The following is an 18286-nucleotide window of genomic DNA, read 5'->3' as shown; positions in this document are numbered from 1 at the left end:
ATTTAGCATGTAGCTGTAACAATTACATTTAACTAGCTAAATGTTGTAAAAAGTGACATCAGAAAATCCACACTACATTTTTAAACAGTGTTTGAAGCTAAATGTGACAAAATTTAGGCATGAATTTTGAGCACAAGCTCGTTTACAAACGGCGCCCCATAGATTAGAGCAGTTCTTTATTTTTTTAAACTGGAAGAAATCCGACTGACTTTGGCTGGTAAGGCTGGATCATTTGAAATAACCTGGATTCCTTTTTTATCCTATGTTAAAGGTACAGGATGTCACGCCATTCTGAGCTGAGCACCACAGTTAATGTCTTTATATATGCATATATGCATAATGTGTATAGAAGTGTATGTGTATTTATAGAATTAAAGTTTTTCTTTTACTTGTTTGTTAGGGATATTTATTTGTTGTTAATTGTCAATATAACATTCAAAATAAACAATGAACAGATTTTTTTTTAAAAAGTAAATATGATAAAGTAATAATCTGCAGAGGACGTGAATTCATTACAGTTTCCATGACACCAATTAGTCATGCATCATAATAAAGACGAACACTTTGATGTCTTCGATGTAGAGACCAGTGGTGCCAGGTGTTTTCCAGTCCTCATTTTGCTCCCCCATTTTAGAATATAATCAGGTGCCTGTGGTACAACCTGGATAGGTCGCCAGTCCAATACAACATCTTATTACAGTTGTTAAAGTGTAACTGGTGCGAAATTCATAAAAATGCAGGCTGTGGATTTTTTTTTTCCTTAATCAAATAAAGTGGGGTTCAGTGAGGGACATTTATCCTCTGTGCCAACTAATGAACACCACCATTAAACCTTCAAACAAGTCCTTTGCTCACAGTGCTCTCTGTATTTTTCTTTGGGAAAATATCAAAATACTGCAAACATTTTCATTTGGTAATGAAAAGAAGGAATGTTTCTTGCAGACAAAGTGTTTGTATCATTCTGCCAACAGTTTGTTTGAGCTGCTGTGAAAGCTGCAGATCTGACTCTGGCTCATACCAGGATTGCTTTATTAGAAGAATTTTAATCAAATTTTCTGTGGTGCAGTTCATTTTCAGTCTGAGGAAGGCTTGCCAGCGACTGTATGTGCTCTTATGAGGGATTGTAAAGAATATTTGAAAGCTAAGCTGCTGTAAAATCTAGCTGCTGATTGTGAGATGTTCTGGGAGGCATTTCATAATAAACCATCTGCATGAGCAATATACTCTGCATTCATGCAAACCATTTTGTCACGTTGTAACTCTGACAGTTTATTAAGTCTGTAAAAAAAGAGTGTGATATAACAATTCTGTGCTGATAACCCTCTGCAGAACAAGATGCCCCACTTTTTTTCCCCCTTCCTGCCTTTACCAGTTTGTCATTATAACACAGAGCAGATTGCAGCCTAATAATCCTAATAACTGTCATATTAAAGAGCACCGTGACCTGCTGTTTGTCAGTGGAATGAAATTGCTCTCGTACGTCCACATAGAGCTAATAATGCAGCATGACAGTCATGCACGTCAAATCAATAAAGAATCTGTTAGTCTGAATAATCAAACAGTCGGTCTCTTTGTAAGAATCCAATTTTTATCTTCAGGAGGCAAAAGATTCAAAAGAAGAATTCAGTAGTCAAGCCAGAAATGGCTTAATGAGTGGTCATAATGATCAGAGTAACAGGTTTCTTAGTAAATATGTAATATGTAACACATTAGCTGAGCGATGCAGGCTGTTGGCTCACTCCCACACCTGTGCTGCAGCTGATTCTGTCCACAACAAGGAGAGCAGCAGCGTTTCATTGCCCTTTGGGTTGTCTGTGACTCGATTTGGAAATTCAATAAAAAGCTGTAATGAAGCTCATTGATTAAACAGCTTGGTCTTCCTGCCACCCAAGCAGAAATTTCATTTAAAAAACAAAACAAGACAGACTTTTCTCAGATAAAATGACACCTCCTTTCAATAAATGCCTGCCTGTTACACCTGATTCACACTAAATTAAGATGAAAAAAATAAATAACAAGATCAACTAGAAAATTTTTGAAAAATATTTGAAGGGTGCCCAAAACTCCAAACTCTATCAGCTTGCTTTTCAAAAGCCCAAACCTAAATTGGGACTTTTTTTTTGTAAAAATCTAAGCCAGGGGTCTGCAACCTTTACATGTAAAAGAGCCAGATTCAGGATTCATCATCTTTGACACTAAATCAGTTTGTATACAGCCACAAAATGGGCCTGACCTTTAAAAACATACTTGATCAATTTTAGTTAACATACTGTTAATATAAAAATACTGTTCACGTTGCATTGTATTGCATGCCTTGTTTTTTTAAGTTAAGACAGGGAAAAAAAACAGGAAAGTGACACTTAGCCGACCATTTTGAGCCCATATTTTGAGTAAAATAAAGGTTTCATGTAGAGATAAATAAAGCACAAGGTTGCAGTCCAAAGTCTTAAAAAATGGACATAAAAAGTAAGATCAGTTTGTTGTTGATTAAATGCCTAAATTTTATAGTTCTGTGGTTTTATGTTTTAATATGTTTCTTGTGTTTTATTTATATTTTTACTATTTTAATCTATGTTGTTTGGTGTTTTTTTGAATGTTGTATATTTACACTTCACACTGAAAGGGAGTTCTGATGAAAATTAGCCTTTGGATAACTCAGCTACATTCACTTGTTTAAATATTTGTTAATCTACACTGTCCCTTTTTTAAATAAATAAATTTAAAAAATCAAACTACTTGGGTGCCTGATGTTTATTAAGGCACACCTTCATTTTTAATTTGGACTTTATGAAACTAAGTGGTTAGAGTTGTTGCCTAACAGCAAGAAGGTCAGAGGTTCACAAGCAGGATGAGGACTTTCTGTGTGGAGCAGGTTTACTCCAGGTACTCTGGTTCCCTACTGCAGACCAAAAACATGCATGTTAGGCTCACTGGTAACTCATATTGTCCCCAGCTGTGAGTGAGACAGGGAATGTGTCCCTGTGATGGACTTGCGACCTGTCCAGGGTGTCCCCTGCCTCTCACACAATGACTGGAGACAGACACCAGCTCCAGGCAACCTTGCATGGAAAAGTGGGCAAAGAAAATGGATGGTTGGATGGATGGATGTTGTTTGTTTCTACAAAACCACATTTTGATGCCCCAAAAAGATCAAATCTTTGAGCACAAGTTTTTTTTGTTTGTTTGTTCTCTTGAAAAATAAAAGGAAGACAAACTGCCAATGTTCCTGTTCTTATATTGTCTTTTTTGGCTGCTCCATTCTGCAGCATCTGAACTACAGCAGCCCATATATACCTGTTCTGATGGGCAGTTATAACAGGTTACAAACATTAGACGTATGCTCATGATACGTGTCAATACGTGTGTGTCCACAGTGTTTTATGTAAAGAGCCTTCACTTCCAGTTTTAAAGGAAAATTCTGAACTCAGATAGAAGTGAAGTCAGTGATAGTTTGGGTGTGTGCACTCACTCCCAGAAGATTTGAGAGAACACCAAAAGTCCTGCTGCAGTGAGACACTCAGGGTGAAAAGCTTTTGAGAATAAAGAGTTTGTTTGCAATATATTTGGAAGGTTTAGGCAGCTCATTAGTTAGTGTCTGACATCAACACTAAGTTAATCATTCTGTGGTTTAAAAATTATCGAACCTTAACTGTTATTGTAGGAAAACCATAAAATATATCAAAGTGTCTAACTTACTGTGACCAATTTAAACTTTGAAATCTGTTTCTACTGTGATGTAAGTCTGAGTTATAAAGCCTGTTTTTTTAGTTTTTGCAAAATTGCTGGAGGAGTAGAATATAAAAAATTGTGTTGAAAACAGACATAAATGAGTTGTAATAAAAATGCTGTTTAAAATACAACATTTTTCCTTTATTTTCACTGAGTGCTAACTGTTAATGGGCAAGAGATTTCTAAATGAATTTATGTAGATTTTGTTGGTATTTTAGTGCACTGGCTATTATTTTTCCATTTACAGGTTTTAACACTCCTTTTCACTAAAATTCTGCTGTTTTTAGCTAGTTTCTTGGTACTTTCAGCTTTTAGCTAGCGTTCTGCTACTAACTTTTTGCTGTCATTTTGTTACATTTAGCTTTTGAAAATGTTTTTGCTTTACATTTTTTTGTGCTGCTTTAAAAGTAGCAACATACTTTCTAATAGGTCTATTAGAAAGTATGTTGCTACTTTTATCTTTATGCTAGCAATTTACTACTTTGAACTTTTACCTAGTCTTTTGCAATTTTCAGCTTTTAGCTAGTGTTGCGCTACTTTTAGCTTTTTGCTAGCATTTTGTTACTTGTAGCTCTTGAGCAACATTTCACTTTTTATTTTTTATCTGATGTTTTGCTGCTTTTAGCTTTTAGCTTCTGTTCTGCTTGTTCAGTTCCAGCTTAGTGTTTTCATAGAAAATGTAAATCTTCTTGTTTTTCCTGCTCATGAATCTCCTGTTTGATTCTTTTCTCTGTCTGGTTGATGTTGATTTTTGATCCTGGAAAGTTGGTGCTCTGTGGTCCCTGAATGAGAGGCAGGGTACACCTGTCAGTCCATCTGATGATCTGTCCAACCTTTTGTATCGTTTTAAACAGACTGTATAGAAGATTATTAAAGGTTTCACAGTGAGACGTGTGATTTCCGAGCTGTGCTCAGGCTTGTCCCCCCCTCTCCTCTCTCCTCTGACAGTATGGGGGCAGGCAGGACTGGCTGCTACATCGTGCTGGACGTCATGCTGGATATGGCCGAGTGTGAAGGAGTGGTGGACATCTACAACTGTGTTAAGACCCTATGTTCCCGTCGTATCAACATGATCCAGACTGAAGTGAGTGGGAGGGCTGAAGTGGGCTCAGAGAGGCCATGCTGACAGCTTTGAACTTTAAACTACAAAGCAGCTGGAGGAACAGAATTTTCCATTAAAGCTTTAGAGATTAGGAAACAATGCTGATACAGACATGTTCTGAAACAAGACTTGTGGATGTCCACAAAATTACTTGTACTTAAAAGAAAAGGTATTTAAAGCTGCAGTATTTGGTTTTTATCCCTCATCACCAAAGGTGAAAGGCAATAATGTTTGTCTCTGTCTGTGTGGGCCTTTGTTTGTCTGTAGCATTAGCAAAAACACATTCCAAGTGTGAACTGATGACAGAAGATTACACAAGGTCTGTTATTTTAACTTTGCTTTTAACTATAGGAGTCAAGTGTGTATATGTTAGTAAAATACACACAGCCACAGACAACTGACTTACGCACAAAAATGGCCATTTTTCCAATTATTGAGCTAAGATTTGGTCTGGTAGTAGCTGAGAATCTTTTATTGAGTTTATAATTATTTAAGTTATCATTTAAAGACTGGTATTTAAGTAAATAGTCAACAAATTAAACACTTACATTCTTAATTTATTTGTATAAATACACAGCTGCTAGTTTTTATTTGAACTCTACATAATGCAAATTACAGTTTTTTTAAATAAAAACACCAGAAAAAAAACTTTTATTACTAAAACAGAGTTTTTAAACATTTGGAAAGGTTGTTTTTTTCCCCTCCTTTTCACAAGTTTCAAATGTGGTACAAAACACACCAAACCACTGGTATTTGCTGCTACTGTTAAAAAGCATATTTCTGTAATTACTGAACACATTAAAAATGATAAATAAGTTGGAAGAGGGGCCATATTTTGCCAGTAATTTTAAATGAATTCCCGCCTCTTTGATCCTTTGTTTGGTTCCATGTCAAAACAAATTTCCCAGTGTCCTCGTTAATTGCTCAGCTCTTGATGTTATTTAAATATGTTGTGTGGGCAGTGTGTGGCTCTCCTGATACGTGATTTTTGCACTCTTCCCTCCATTTATTGACAGTGTTCTGTTAGGAAACAATGCTGTGGGGTGGCCATGGCAATGTGAAGAATATTTGACAGTTGACAGCTATTAGTCAACATTCAACAGCAGTAATTAAATTCAGAATGTTCCTCATGAGTGGCAATTAACAGCTGAGTTGCTGCTCGGTGCAGGGAGGCTTCTGTGTGATTTGGTGAATGTTTGAATGTTTCTGTCCTCCGTCTGCCTGTCTGTCAGGAGCAGTATGTGTTCATCCACGATGCCATCCTGGAGGCCTGTCTGTGTGGAGAAACTGCCATCCCTGTGTCTGAGTTTGCCCTCACCTATAAGGAAATGCTGAAGGTGGACTCTCAGAGCAACACCTCGCAGCTCAGAGAGGAGTTTCAGGTAGGACACAAAAACTAGGGATCAACACTGCGGGGGGGGGAATGGGAGGAAAAAAAACTATCTATGCAGTTTATTGCACTCTACGATGTCTTAGAACTACTTCTAACCTAACCTCCAACATCCAGGCATGAAACCTGCATCAACAGTAATGACATACTGCATGCTTGTTTGTGGTGCAGATGTCAGTTTCTTAACTACAACTAAACTGTCATATACTGTGGTGATCAGTGATCAGACAAGGAACAATAACAATGCTTTAAAGATGATATTTCACTGAGCTGCGACTGTTGGTGAAAAAAATCACTCAAAACTGTAAGAAAATCTGTGACTTTTCCGCTGCAGCCTCAGTGAACTCCGAGTATTTCCAATCAAGAGACACTCAAACTGTGTGGCTTCGTTTCGAGTAGCCAGTTTATGAAAATTACAGCCTTTTTTGTGTGCACAGCCTGTAAAACTGTTCTTCAGCACGTTCATTATTTGGCTGTCCACCTCAGCAGCCGCTCCCACATTTATAATGCTTCTGAAGTACACTTTAAAATATAGATAGACAGTTTAAGTCCAGTTCTTCAGTAGTTCTTATTTATCATCAGTGTGATTTTTAGAACTGGACATTTGCTTCAGATGTTTTCTGACATAAAACAGAGTTCTTGTGCAGGTGTCATCTTTAGGGCCCTTGAGGTGGTTTGGAGACAACTACAATGACTTTGAGACTATTTCAAGAGAAATGTTGCACAAATTGTTTGAACATGTTTAAAAGCTAAGCGACAGGACTGCATGCCTATGTGACCTGTATAGGACAACTGAGAACCTGGTAAAAGTTGTGAGACATTCTGAAGACATTCTCATGAATTCTGTGAGATACCACCTTAAATAAAGCAGAGAAAACTCCCCTTATTATTACACCAAATGATCTAAGTGTTTTTATCACTTTATTGAACTGTCAACTATACAAAAAACAAAAATGCTATAAACCTCAATTAGACATTTAAAGTTTGTGTCCTGTGCTGGCAAAAAGAGTCAGAATGGGAAGTTTTTTGTTTTTTTTAATATTGAGTTGTTATTATTTTCAAATTCTCCATCTCAAAAGCTTCAAAATGATGCATAGTTTGTTGAAGTTTGGTGTTTTATCACCCAGCTAGCAACAAGTAAGCTTTGTTTACAAGACTTCTAGTTTGAAAACTTTTTTTTTTTAATTAATCTAGAATGATGTCATCAGAAAAATTTAAAAAGGGGGATCTCTAAGCTTCACAATGATGCCAGACTATTATACACAGTGAATTCTTAGCACTATAGCAGCTGGCAGAGAAAAAAAAATGTTTAATTTCAAAAGAAATGATAAAGGTCAGAACAAAAGACATGCCTATCAGTCAAGTTCAATTTAAAGGTAGATGAAGAAGATTTTATGCTATTTTAGTTTCTGGGATTGCTAGATGGAGTCTTTATGGACAACTTTTTATTTATTTATTTTTTTTGTCAAATTTCAATTATGGTACAAATCAATGTTTTCACCTAGTTTGGACAGTGGCCTATGCTCATTCCTGTACATCTTGCCAGCACGGATTGGAAATGTGGGGAATAGTTTAAAAGAGGAGATGAGCAAAACCCTTTCCTCAAGCTGTCCCTCTGTTGGATACTGGACCCGAAACGCATCCATTATTTGGACTGACACATCTTACAAGTCAACAACATCCTGCCTTTTTGTGGTCTTGTAGTTTATTGTGACACAAAGTAGAAGTTCCACTTTGTCGTCCAACCACAAAAAAAAAAAAAAAAAAGATTTGGTTCTTGCTCTTGTATTCACCATCCTTGTCTTTTTCTTCTTGTTGAGTTTGCAGGTTGAACCACAAACTGTGGAGTAAAATATATAAAGTGTACGGTTCTGACCAAACATGTAGACTTTGTGAGCATGCTCCAGCGCCACATACAGGCCTGGCATAGTTACTACAGCAGGTTTTCTTGGTTTACATGTGAAAACATTTCTTGAAACGGTGAAGTGTTCACAGGGATATTCTTTAGAAACAACTAAAACAGATTGTTTTGTAAAACAATGTTTCCATGTGGACAAGGCTTGACTTGATTATTCTACAAGGTTTTTAAAAGTCCTTTTTTTTTCAAAGCTCCTTGAATGTAGCATGTCTCAGCAGAAAGGTGAGGAAGGGCCAAGTTTGAAAAGCTGTTTACAGTAAGACACCTTTTATACTGGATAACAATCAGAGTGTGGCTGATTGCAGCAAATTTAGAAAACCTCCTTCAGTGTGAAGGTAGTCATGAAGCTGCTGTGCTCTTAGCACTCACCAAAGAGGTTTTTACTGCTTTTTACTGTATCCTCAAAATGCTCTTCTACTGGCAAGCTTCTCTGACTACATCAAGATGGCACTATGTGGTAGAAGATCTCGCCATCATCGCCTCACGGGTATCACCTCTGCACTCGATTGTTTCCATGACCTTGTCACATTCATGCTTGTAGCCTAGGGATGAGGCCAGTGGTTCCAGTTGTGCTTCAAATTGTTGAAAATCAAGTCTGAAAGGTAGGGGTGTAATGGTACATGTATTTGTACCATGCCAGTTGAGTACAGATGTTTTTGGACGGGTACAGCAAACTGATGAATACGTCAATAACAGCTGATCACGGTTCCCAGAGCAGCACGTCTTATTTCACTGCATGTTGCTTACAGCCCTGACAAAAAAGAAGCAAAGAAAGATATTATCTAAACACTCCACATCAAACAAAGCATGCTTGATTCAGAATAGCATGCAGAAGCAAACAAGTCCAATCAGATGTTTGGGAAAAAAAAACAAAACTCTGCGCTGATCATTATGCACCACAGTCTAACTTCTGCATAAGGCTTTTATTTTGTGTGACAGGGCTTTTATTTTTCGTGCTCTTCCTTTGAGATTATGTGTATCCATGTCAGCATATGTAACTTAATTACAGCAAAAAGGCAAGGGAACTTTATTAACACTGAAGACATCTCCCGACTGTCAGGCTTTACAAACTAAATCTGAAGTGTCCAGCTGGAATGGAAACAGGGTAATGTTTGTTTTAAGATGTTTTATTGCTGCTAAGAAAACTTAATTTATGAAAGAGTTTATTTGTGATGCTAAGGTGATATTTCTGCTATAAATAGCTCTGTATTATGACAGAATTGCTAAAAGTAGCATTAAATCTTACATTATAAAAAGGGGGGTTGTTTTTTTTTTGTTGTTGTTTTTGTTTTGGTTATTTTTTTGTCTTGGCTTCTGGGAAAGTTGTCTGTAAAAATAGTACCATTTGAAATGTATTTATTTTCCTTGTTGTACCGTACTGAACGGTGACCCTCATACCAAGGTACATAGCGAACTGTGACAGGTGTGCCCTATGTCATGGATCCTCTGCCACCACTTCCACTGGGCTGCATCCAGGACCCTGATACACTGCCACCATGACCTTGCTATGATGGTTTTGGGCACTATTGTGGATCCATGAAATTCAATGACACATAGAGGAGAGCCCACTGCGTTTCTAATACACATCTGAAGACATTGTCAAGACCCAGCATGAACCATCTGGCTGATTATTAACTTCATAGCAAGGTCATCATCTGGTGTGAGGGAGGTCTGACAGCTTTCATTTTGACTTGTTGAATGTCATGAGGTCAAACTTAATGACATTCACCAGTGACCTTCAAAACTATTTAAAACCCAACACGTTCTTTGTTTTTGCATATTATACATTATGGATTAGCCACTAACTGAAAAAACAAAGCTTAACAGGAATTTGACAAAGATTTTGTGTTACTGTGACACTTTCTCCTTGTCTAATCATTTCAGCAGTAGTTATCAACTCCCATTTCAGTTTTTTTATGTTTTATTGTCTCATTGTGTCCAACTATTGTTTTCTTGTGAATTTATAAGTTCTACATTGAAATTCACAGCCGGCAACAGTTTCTTTTATTTATTCTTTTTTTTGCAGAAATTCTAAACTATTTTTTTTTCTCAAACTCAGAAAGTTCATAATGGCCTGCCCCAGAATATGAATCAATCCTGGTTGATAAACAGTACTTTCCTGTATTTCCTCCTACTCATCAATTTATTTTTTTTTACTTCAAATCAATGGCTTTTAAATTACTGACCATACAAAAAAAAACATGTTGAGCTGTTGGGACATTTTTGGAGCTTGTGGTGTCTAAATCTTTGTAGTTAACAATGGACTAAATAAAGCTACAGGCCAAATCGAACCTTTGCAGCATACGTCACCTTTTACCAGTGGCGGGCGGTGCATTTCACACTTATACCTTCCGTGATGTCCAACTTAGTCAATAAATACCTTTCATTATGCCAGCATTTATAACACCAGGATGAAAATCAAAATGGGCTATTATCCGACGCATTTTAAAAATCAACAAACCCACATCAGCAATTAAAACATATCTGGTATGCTACTGTCAAAAATAAATAAAAATGAATAAAATAAATAAAAAGTTTGCACTCACCAAAATGGCTGTGTCCCCCAAAACACTTATTTCAACACAAAATCCATTCTGGGACAGGTTAGCTAGCTCGGGGGTTGGCCGTCCTCCTCTAACGAGATCTACCTTCTCTTGAAAAGTTCGTATTGAAAACAGCCTTGCCAGTAAATCAGCAACCAAATCAACGTGTTGCTCTCCTTCAGCCATTGTGGGTTAAAAAAGTTTTTAACCGTTAACAGTCCTGGGTGTGACTCTGTTGATCTGCATAGCACTGCCGCAGCTCAAACTCGTAAGTATCCATATCCAATCACAGGACGCGTAAATGTCACGTTCAACGGGAGGCCAGCTAGAGGGCCTGGCTGACACAACTCGTGATCTGATTGGCTATCGCAGCTGTCTATCAACTGTATTTGGCCGTTGACTTACAGTGCACAGATGCCAGCACTGACGGTTCTGAAGGCCCAGGCAGATTTCATACAGCCTGGCAACATAAGAGCTGGATTCTGATTGGATAAAAACTCTAACCTAAAAACAACAGCGCTGGAAGGAGCATAATATGACATGAAGAGAATATGAATACTTTTAGATACCTAGGAAAGTAAATGAAAAATGAAATGAACCTTTATCATAATTATGATGATTCTTGGTTATGTTAGGCCAGCAGAGAAGGCCTTGTTGGCCCCGACGGCCCACCACTGCCTTTTACCCAAAGTAGAAAAAGAAGCTGTCTGCAACAGGTCTCTTTGTACCTACCTCTGCCCACATCTGTACCTGCCTTAGCCAGCTTCGTACCCACGTTAGTGAAGCTGGTGCCTCAGCCTGTAAAAGTACATGCAGGATCAGTGACAGGGATAAGTGCAGTGCAGCAAAAGAAAATAAACAAAACACTTTGGTTATGGTATATAATAACCCTGACAATGAAATAAAGCACAACTTGATCTTGTGCACATAATGATATGTGCATGCAGGGATACTGCACATATCACTTTCCAGCCATGCTAGGTGCAGGGCTGAAAAGTGATAACCTTTTTTGTACCCAACTGGTATAGAACATCAACCGCTGGCTACAAAGTGAAGTTAGGATTTGGCAGGGGGACAAATTGACGTGGACCCACTGAACAAACACTCAAAGACAAGAAAAGGGTTAGTTAAAGATAAAACACTCAACTAAAACTCACTTGAAATTTGCTCCTATTATGACTGCATGGGATCATTGTCAAGATTGTTGTTTTTTTAAGGATTGGGGGACAGTGGGGAGTCAGTTCATACAAGTATCTGAAAAAAAAGCCACTCCTGGTACTTTATACCACATACTTAGGTATAAATCTTTAGAAAACAACTGCTCGATTCACTAATTAAACATCCACTAATTTAAATTCTGACAGTAATGTGTCTTGGGCTGTTTCTACCTCAATGTGTCGTCAACATGAAGCCAAGGCTAAAGCTGATTCTGTATTTGCATACATTAAACAGAGAAGACTTTGTGCCCTGAAGAAAACTTCTGCAACCAAGACAATGTGTGGTAAATGTGGATTATTCAACTTCTTTCCATCCAGTAAATGCCAGCTATATTTGTTATTGATTGGTGACCTTTGGCCATAGAAACAAGCTATTTGTGTCTGTACATGTAGTCAACTCCTCCTCTCTTACTGCCATGGGGTGTTAAATAAGACAGCCTGCTCAGAATTGCAAATTGTTGCCAAGTTGAAATATTTCACTAACAAGTTTGACTTAGTTTGTGTTAAAGCAACTGGGCATCAGCAACTAGAGTCAAGTTCCACAATCTTTCTTAATGTGTGATTACACATTCAGCTTTCATACAATTGTTTTGTTTGTTTGTCTATTTCTGCATATGTTGTTCTATTTTAGCTAATTATAAATCAAAACATTCAGCTTATTCAGGAGGTGGGTTCTATGACTTTTGCTTCATGTAACTTTTATATTTTACAAAATATTTACAAATATTTCCCCCAGAAAAATACATTGAGGTCTCTTCAACTCCTTCAAAAACATTGTTGTCTGCTTCAGTATACTTGCTATATTTTTAATGTTTTATACTACTTTTAGATTTTAGCTACTGTTCAGATATTTTTTGATACCATTAGCTGCTTTTAGCTGCCTTTCTGCTACTTTTAGTTTTCGGGTACCTTTTATTTTGTTTTTTAGCTTTTAGCTATCATTTTTCTACTTTTAAAATTTTAGCTAGTGTTATGCTCATTTTAGCTTTTAGCTAGTGTTTTACTTGTTTCACCTTTAACAACTAAGTTTCAGCTTCTTCGTAAATTTTTAGCCGAGTCACTCAGCACTTAGTGTTCACACTGCGTTTTTGCAGACATTTAATGTCTCTAGTTTTCTTCTACATGACCTTCATCTTATTGTCAATAAATGTGTCTTCATCTGTTAAGTTCAGTTTAGAGTTTTAGAAACGGTGCTGTTCTAAAGTTGTCAGTTGACATATGGTTGTGCTCCTCTGGTTAGGACAGGTCAGGCTGGTAAAAACATCAATGCTTTTATTCCTTTTTTTCTTTCCAACTCACCTTGATCTTCCTTTATCACAGATTTTAATTAGAATCTGTCATTTTACACAGGCCAGCCTTTGGAACCATCTTTCCTGCTCTACTTTTCATTACCCACTCTTTCATCTTTCTCCTTCTCCATCCTCAGACTCTGAACTCTGTTACTCCTCACCTGGATGTGGAGGAGTGCAGCATCTCCTTGATGCCCAGGAACCGCGAGAAGAACCGCAGCATGGACGTTCTGCCACCGGACCGCTCACTGGCTTTTCTCATCACCACTGAGGGAGAAAGCAGCAACTATGTCAACGCAGCGCTGGCTGACAGCTTCCTCCGACCTGCCGCCTTCGTGGTGACACCGCACCCACTGCCCGGCACCACCACCGACTTCTGGAGGCTGGTGTATGACTACGGCTGCACCTCTGTGGTGATGCTCAACCAGCTCAACCAGTCCAACTCTGCTTGGGTAAGAAAATAAGGACAGAGTAGAAAGATTAATGCAAACTTAAGCAAGTTATTTTGCTTTTCTGGCCTGAAACTGCACTTTTTAGAACCCATTGACAACTGAGAATAGTCAAAAAGTAACTTCCACTTTAATCATTATCGCCTGCTAACAAAGGTGAAGTGGCATTAATGTTTTTGCCCATGTGTGTGTTTGTTTTGTCTGTACCGTAAGAAAAATATCTTGTGAATTACTGGACAAAAATTAATGATACACTCAGAAAGTAAGGAAGGAATTTACATCTAGAACTGAATAACGTTTGGAGTCAACTGATCAAAATGGCTTCCACAGCAAAGCAACCTTAGCAAACACAGAAATGGCTGTAACCTAGCCAACTTCAGCAGTAGCTAAGTCATTCACAACACAAATACTGAGAGTTTTTGAAACTGCCAATAACTACTGGAGTCAACCTCGTCTGTTTTTTAGCAAAATATCTCATTAACCACTGGACGGATTTAAAAAAAAAGAGAAAAAAAAACCTTTCAGAAAACAATCTTTGGGTGTACATTTATAAATGATCAAATTTAGGAGTCAACCCAATTTAAGATGGTCATCACAGCCAACTGACCTTAGGAGACACAACTATAACTATAACTCAGACAATTTTACAGATATTAAGTTAAAAATGAATTGGTAGTAGCTGAACAAAATCCACAACACATACTTTTAATAGAATATATGGTGCAAATCTTTGCTTCAAACTTTAGCAATAACTGGTGACATCTAGCCTGTTTGTCTGTTAGCCAAATATCTCACAAACCACTGAACAGATTTTCATGAAATATTCAAAAATTAATCACTGCCTGCACATCTACAACTCATTAAAGTTCGGAGTCAATCCAATTCAAAATGGTCATGGCGATAACTCGATTGATTTTACAGGTATTGAGCAAAGACTGTGTGTTGTAGTAAATGATAGTCATCATCGTTATATTCTTTAAGTGTTTACATATCTCATCTAGATCTTGCAGTCTGAGATTGCACAAACTTTCATTGAACTTCTTATCATAACATAATTTTAGTCTAAAACTCTGACATGAAAGGCAGTGGGTGATCCACATTCCTTCAAAGGATGTTAAACCTTTAATTTTGTTTCTGTTTAACATCGTATTACATTTCCTTTTTTTCACTATATTGAGGTTTATCTTTTGCCACCAGTACAGCTTTTCCACTTGGCAATGTATTTATTATCTAAAGAGCATACGGGGAGAGAACCCAGTGTCTCAGCTAATTTTCTACCAATTCCAAACATTGCAAGACAAGCAGTGTGCAGAAGACCAGAGCAAAGGTACAGACATAAAAAGCATCAGAAGGCAATAAGGTGTCAGGATCCCTTTCAAGTTCAGCCCACTTCGGTTTCAGACTCTCCCGCAGAAAGCAATTCCTTATCCCTGAGAATTCACACAACCGTCCCTTCAGCCTGTGCCTTTACAGACACCAGGAGCTATTTCACTGCTGAGCAGACAAACCCCTTTTTTCCCTGTGCAAACTAATGTGCTCCAGTTTTAATCACTCACAAAGAAACTTTTTAAAAACAGAAAATCAGAGATAAAAATCAAAGACACACAAACACACTCATTTATTTTATGTATTAACCTTTTTTTAACCAGGCAAGTCCCATTGAGATCTCAGATCTCTTTTCCAAGGGAGGCCTGGGCCTGAAGGCATGTTTTTAGACTGAGGGAGGAAACCAGAGTCCCTGGAGAAAACCCACTCAAACATGGGGAGAACATGCAAACACCACACAGTTCCCAGGTCCAACCCAGGACCTTTATCAAGCTGGTTGTCACGATCTACAGTTGAAGCAGACAGACCCAAGCTCAGGATGCAGTCAGATGGTGAGAACAAACAGATAAAAGAACTTATTGATGAAAGTATCGCCCATTGCCAAAGCTTTAAACAAAGATCTGATGTGGTTTGTTAGCGCTCAGATTGGTTTTTAAGTACTGCCCTTTTATCAGCTTCTGATTTCTGTTTGTTTTCTTTTCCAATGTGCCGTTAAGACATTCTAAAAAAAAACACATCCTGTTTTCATGCTGCTTATTTCTTATTTTTTGTCATTCTGTCTGCAACAAACACTCAGTTTAACTCACCTTATTGATGAAGCACCAGTTCACAGCTTAAGTCCTCTCAAGGCCCTAAACTTCAAAGTAGTAAGCACTAATTAAAGTCAGTTTACAGAGATTCCAGTTCAGTCTAATTCTTTCTAATTCAGAACTCTCCAAGTTATACTAATTATCACCCAGTTCAGTTACAGCAGAGTTCATTTCAAATCCAGTTAAACAACAGTCCAACTCAGTCTAATTAGAATTCAGTTTAACTCAATTCAAACCGAGGAGGGTTATCAGAACAGGTGTATATCTACTGAGATCATCTGACCCTTAGACTGCCCCCAGGTGGATCTTTGTCAACTTGTGTGGCTTCAGAAGGGAATAGTTGGGGCTTTTAAGCTAAGATAGTGAATTCATTTGCACAAATCACTTTTCAGGTTTTTTATTTTCTTTCATTTTATTTTTTAGAATTCTTTGAAAACAATATTTTCTCCATTTAATTATACATGAGCATTTTGCATATGTCCATTACTTATAATCTATTTCAATTCCAGGACACAAGGCAACAGAACAGAAAACACTTTTTGCAACCTGCTGTACATTAAACCACATCAATTCTACAGTCCCAACAAAATATTTAATTACACTCACCAATCACTTTATTAGGTCTTTTTGCCTCCAAACTTTAATAGATTTTTTGTTGCATAAATTAAAGTGTTAAAAACACTCCTTAAAGATTTTGGTCCATACTGACATGTTAGCATCACACAGTGGCTGCAGATAAGATGATGCAAATCTCCCGTTGGTGTTAGATTGGACTCAAATCCGGTGGCTGTGGAGACCGTTGGAGTCCAGTGAATCAGTGAATCATCAGAGCAGGCGATGTTTTTTTCCAATCTCTTATTGTCCAGTTTTGGTGAGCCTGTGTTAATTGTCGCCTCAGTTTCCTGTTCTTAGCTGACAGGAGTGGCATCTGATGTCTGGCACAAACAACCATGCCTCGTTCAAAGTCACTCAAATCCCCTTGCTGCCCTATTCTGATGCTTGGTTTGAACTTCCAACAGGTCGTTTCTATGTCTAGATGCCTAAATGCATTGAGTTGCTGCCATGTGATTGGCTGATTAGCTATTCCTGTTAACAACCAAATGAACAGGGGTTTTAATGAAGTGGCTGGTGAGTAGATATCCCTCATTCCTCAAAAAGGACAAAAATGTGACCCATAGCACAGTGGGCACAGGGGCATCAAACGTCTACCCTTTCACTCCATGACCAAACATTAATTCTGCATTCAGGCTGTCCCTTCCATTTGCTGTCACGCCATTACCACATCCTTATCGCTCCGCTCCATGTTGGCCCGTGGGTAGGTTTGTTCTGTCGTCTTCCTATCACCGCTCTGTCACTGCGTCATGTCTCATTCCTGCTCAACATTTCAACCATGCCTGTCAGCTGGAGCCCATCCTCCTTCCACTGTCACTCTCTTCCCTTCTTCCTCGTCCTCCCTGTCTCCCACTTCCAGTGGATTAACAGTTCACCCCTTCAGCCCCTCACTCACGTACTCGGTCTGTCCTCCTGAGTTGAAGCTGCCTGTCTCCAGTCTGTATGGATAAATATTTATCTCCCTTCTTGCCTAATAACACCTGTTAATACTTTTCTGTCAGTGTGTCACCGTTATCGCGTTTCTCTCCAGGGGTCCCCAAAGTAACTACAGAACATGTTGGCATGTCAACACCGCTCTCCCATGTTATTCTTCTTGGCTCGGGGGTCGGGGGGGGGGGCTGCATGTGTTCTTGAAGCAATGATGATGGGAGACCTTGGCTTTGAGTGCGTCCAGCCTCTCAGCTAAATTCCTGTTTGTCTCTCTCGGGCACAGCCAAGGTCTCTTACTCCATTAATTTATAATGTGCTAATGGTAATGATTGGGCCTCATGAATTATTCAAGCTAGATGACTGTTGCTGATGTGAAGGATTGTTCCCATCGTCTGTGGGTCTTTTTTTTTCAAAGTTTAATTTACAGCTGCTATTTGTAGGTAATCATTGTCATTTAGGCTAATTGTGTCTGCTGTCAATACTCAGGTGTCTTGTTACTGGCTTCACCATCACTTGTTGCTGACATAATGATTTGTTCTGTGGGCTAATGACCTGCTGTCTTCTCATTTCCTCCCAGCCCTGTCTGCAGTATTGGCCTGAGCCGGGGCTGCAGCAGTTCGGGCCCATGACAGTGGAGCTTCTGTCCAGGACTGCTGACGATGACATCATCATCCGTCTGTTTCGGATTCAGAACATCACCCGGGTAAGTGGACTTCCCGCAGTTCGAAAACATCTGCCTTTTTCAGATTTAAAACATGTGAAGTACTATATTAAGTCGGTATGCTGGTGTAGATTCTCAGTCATCCAGGCCATGGTAAATTCAAAAAAAGGTTAAAAAACAAAAACAACTGGACTTCTATTCTGTAGCTGAAGACGTTTCGCTTCTAATCCGAGGAGCTTTCTCAATTCAGAAATAGAGAGTGTGGAGTGAACATTTTGGTCCTCTTCGGGACAGGACTCAGCTGTCCACCT

The 18286-nt window shown here is 38.4% G+C and overlaps 1 protein-coding gene across 5 annotated transcripts in view; it reads left to right on the top strand.

Moving 5' to 3' along the window:
* The window catches only part of ptprua (protein tyrosine phosphatase receptor type Ua), a 391037-nt gene that overhangs the window by 354388 nt on the left and 18363 nt on the right, over positions 1–18286 (top strand). For all 5 annotated transcript variants that reach the window (XM_017431881.3, XM_017431879.3, XM_017431882.3 and 2 more), the window contains 4 exons: positions 4678–4813; positions 6064–6213; positions 13326–13640; positions 17892–18017. In XM_017431881.3, coding sequence (XP_017287370.1) covers positions 4678–4813; positions 6064–6213; positions 13326–13640; positions 17892–18017 — 727 coding nt within the window. The remainder of the gene's footprint in view (positions 1–4677; positions 4814–6063; positions 6214–13325; positions 13641–17891; positions 18018–18286) is intronic.

Source organism: Kryptolebias marmoratus, linkage group LG5, assembly GCF_001649575.2.
Source record: "Kryptolebias marmoratus isolate JLee-2015 linkage group LG5, ASM164957v2, whole genome shotgun sequence".
Classification (NCBI taxonomy): Eukaryota; Metazoa; Chordata; class Actinopteri; order Cyprinodontiformes; family Rivulidae; genus Kryptolebias; species Kryptolebias marmoratus.
The sequence above is the reverse complement of the archived record's forward strand: the minus strand, read 5'-3'. Positions and strand labels throughout refer to the sequence as shown.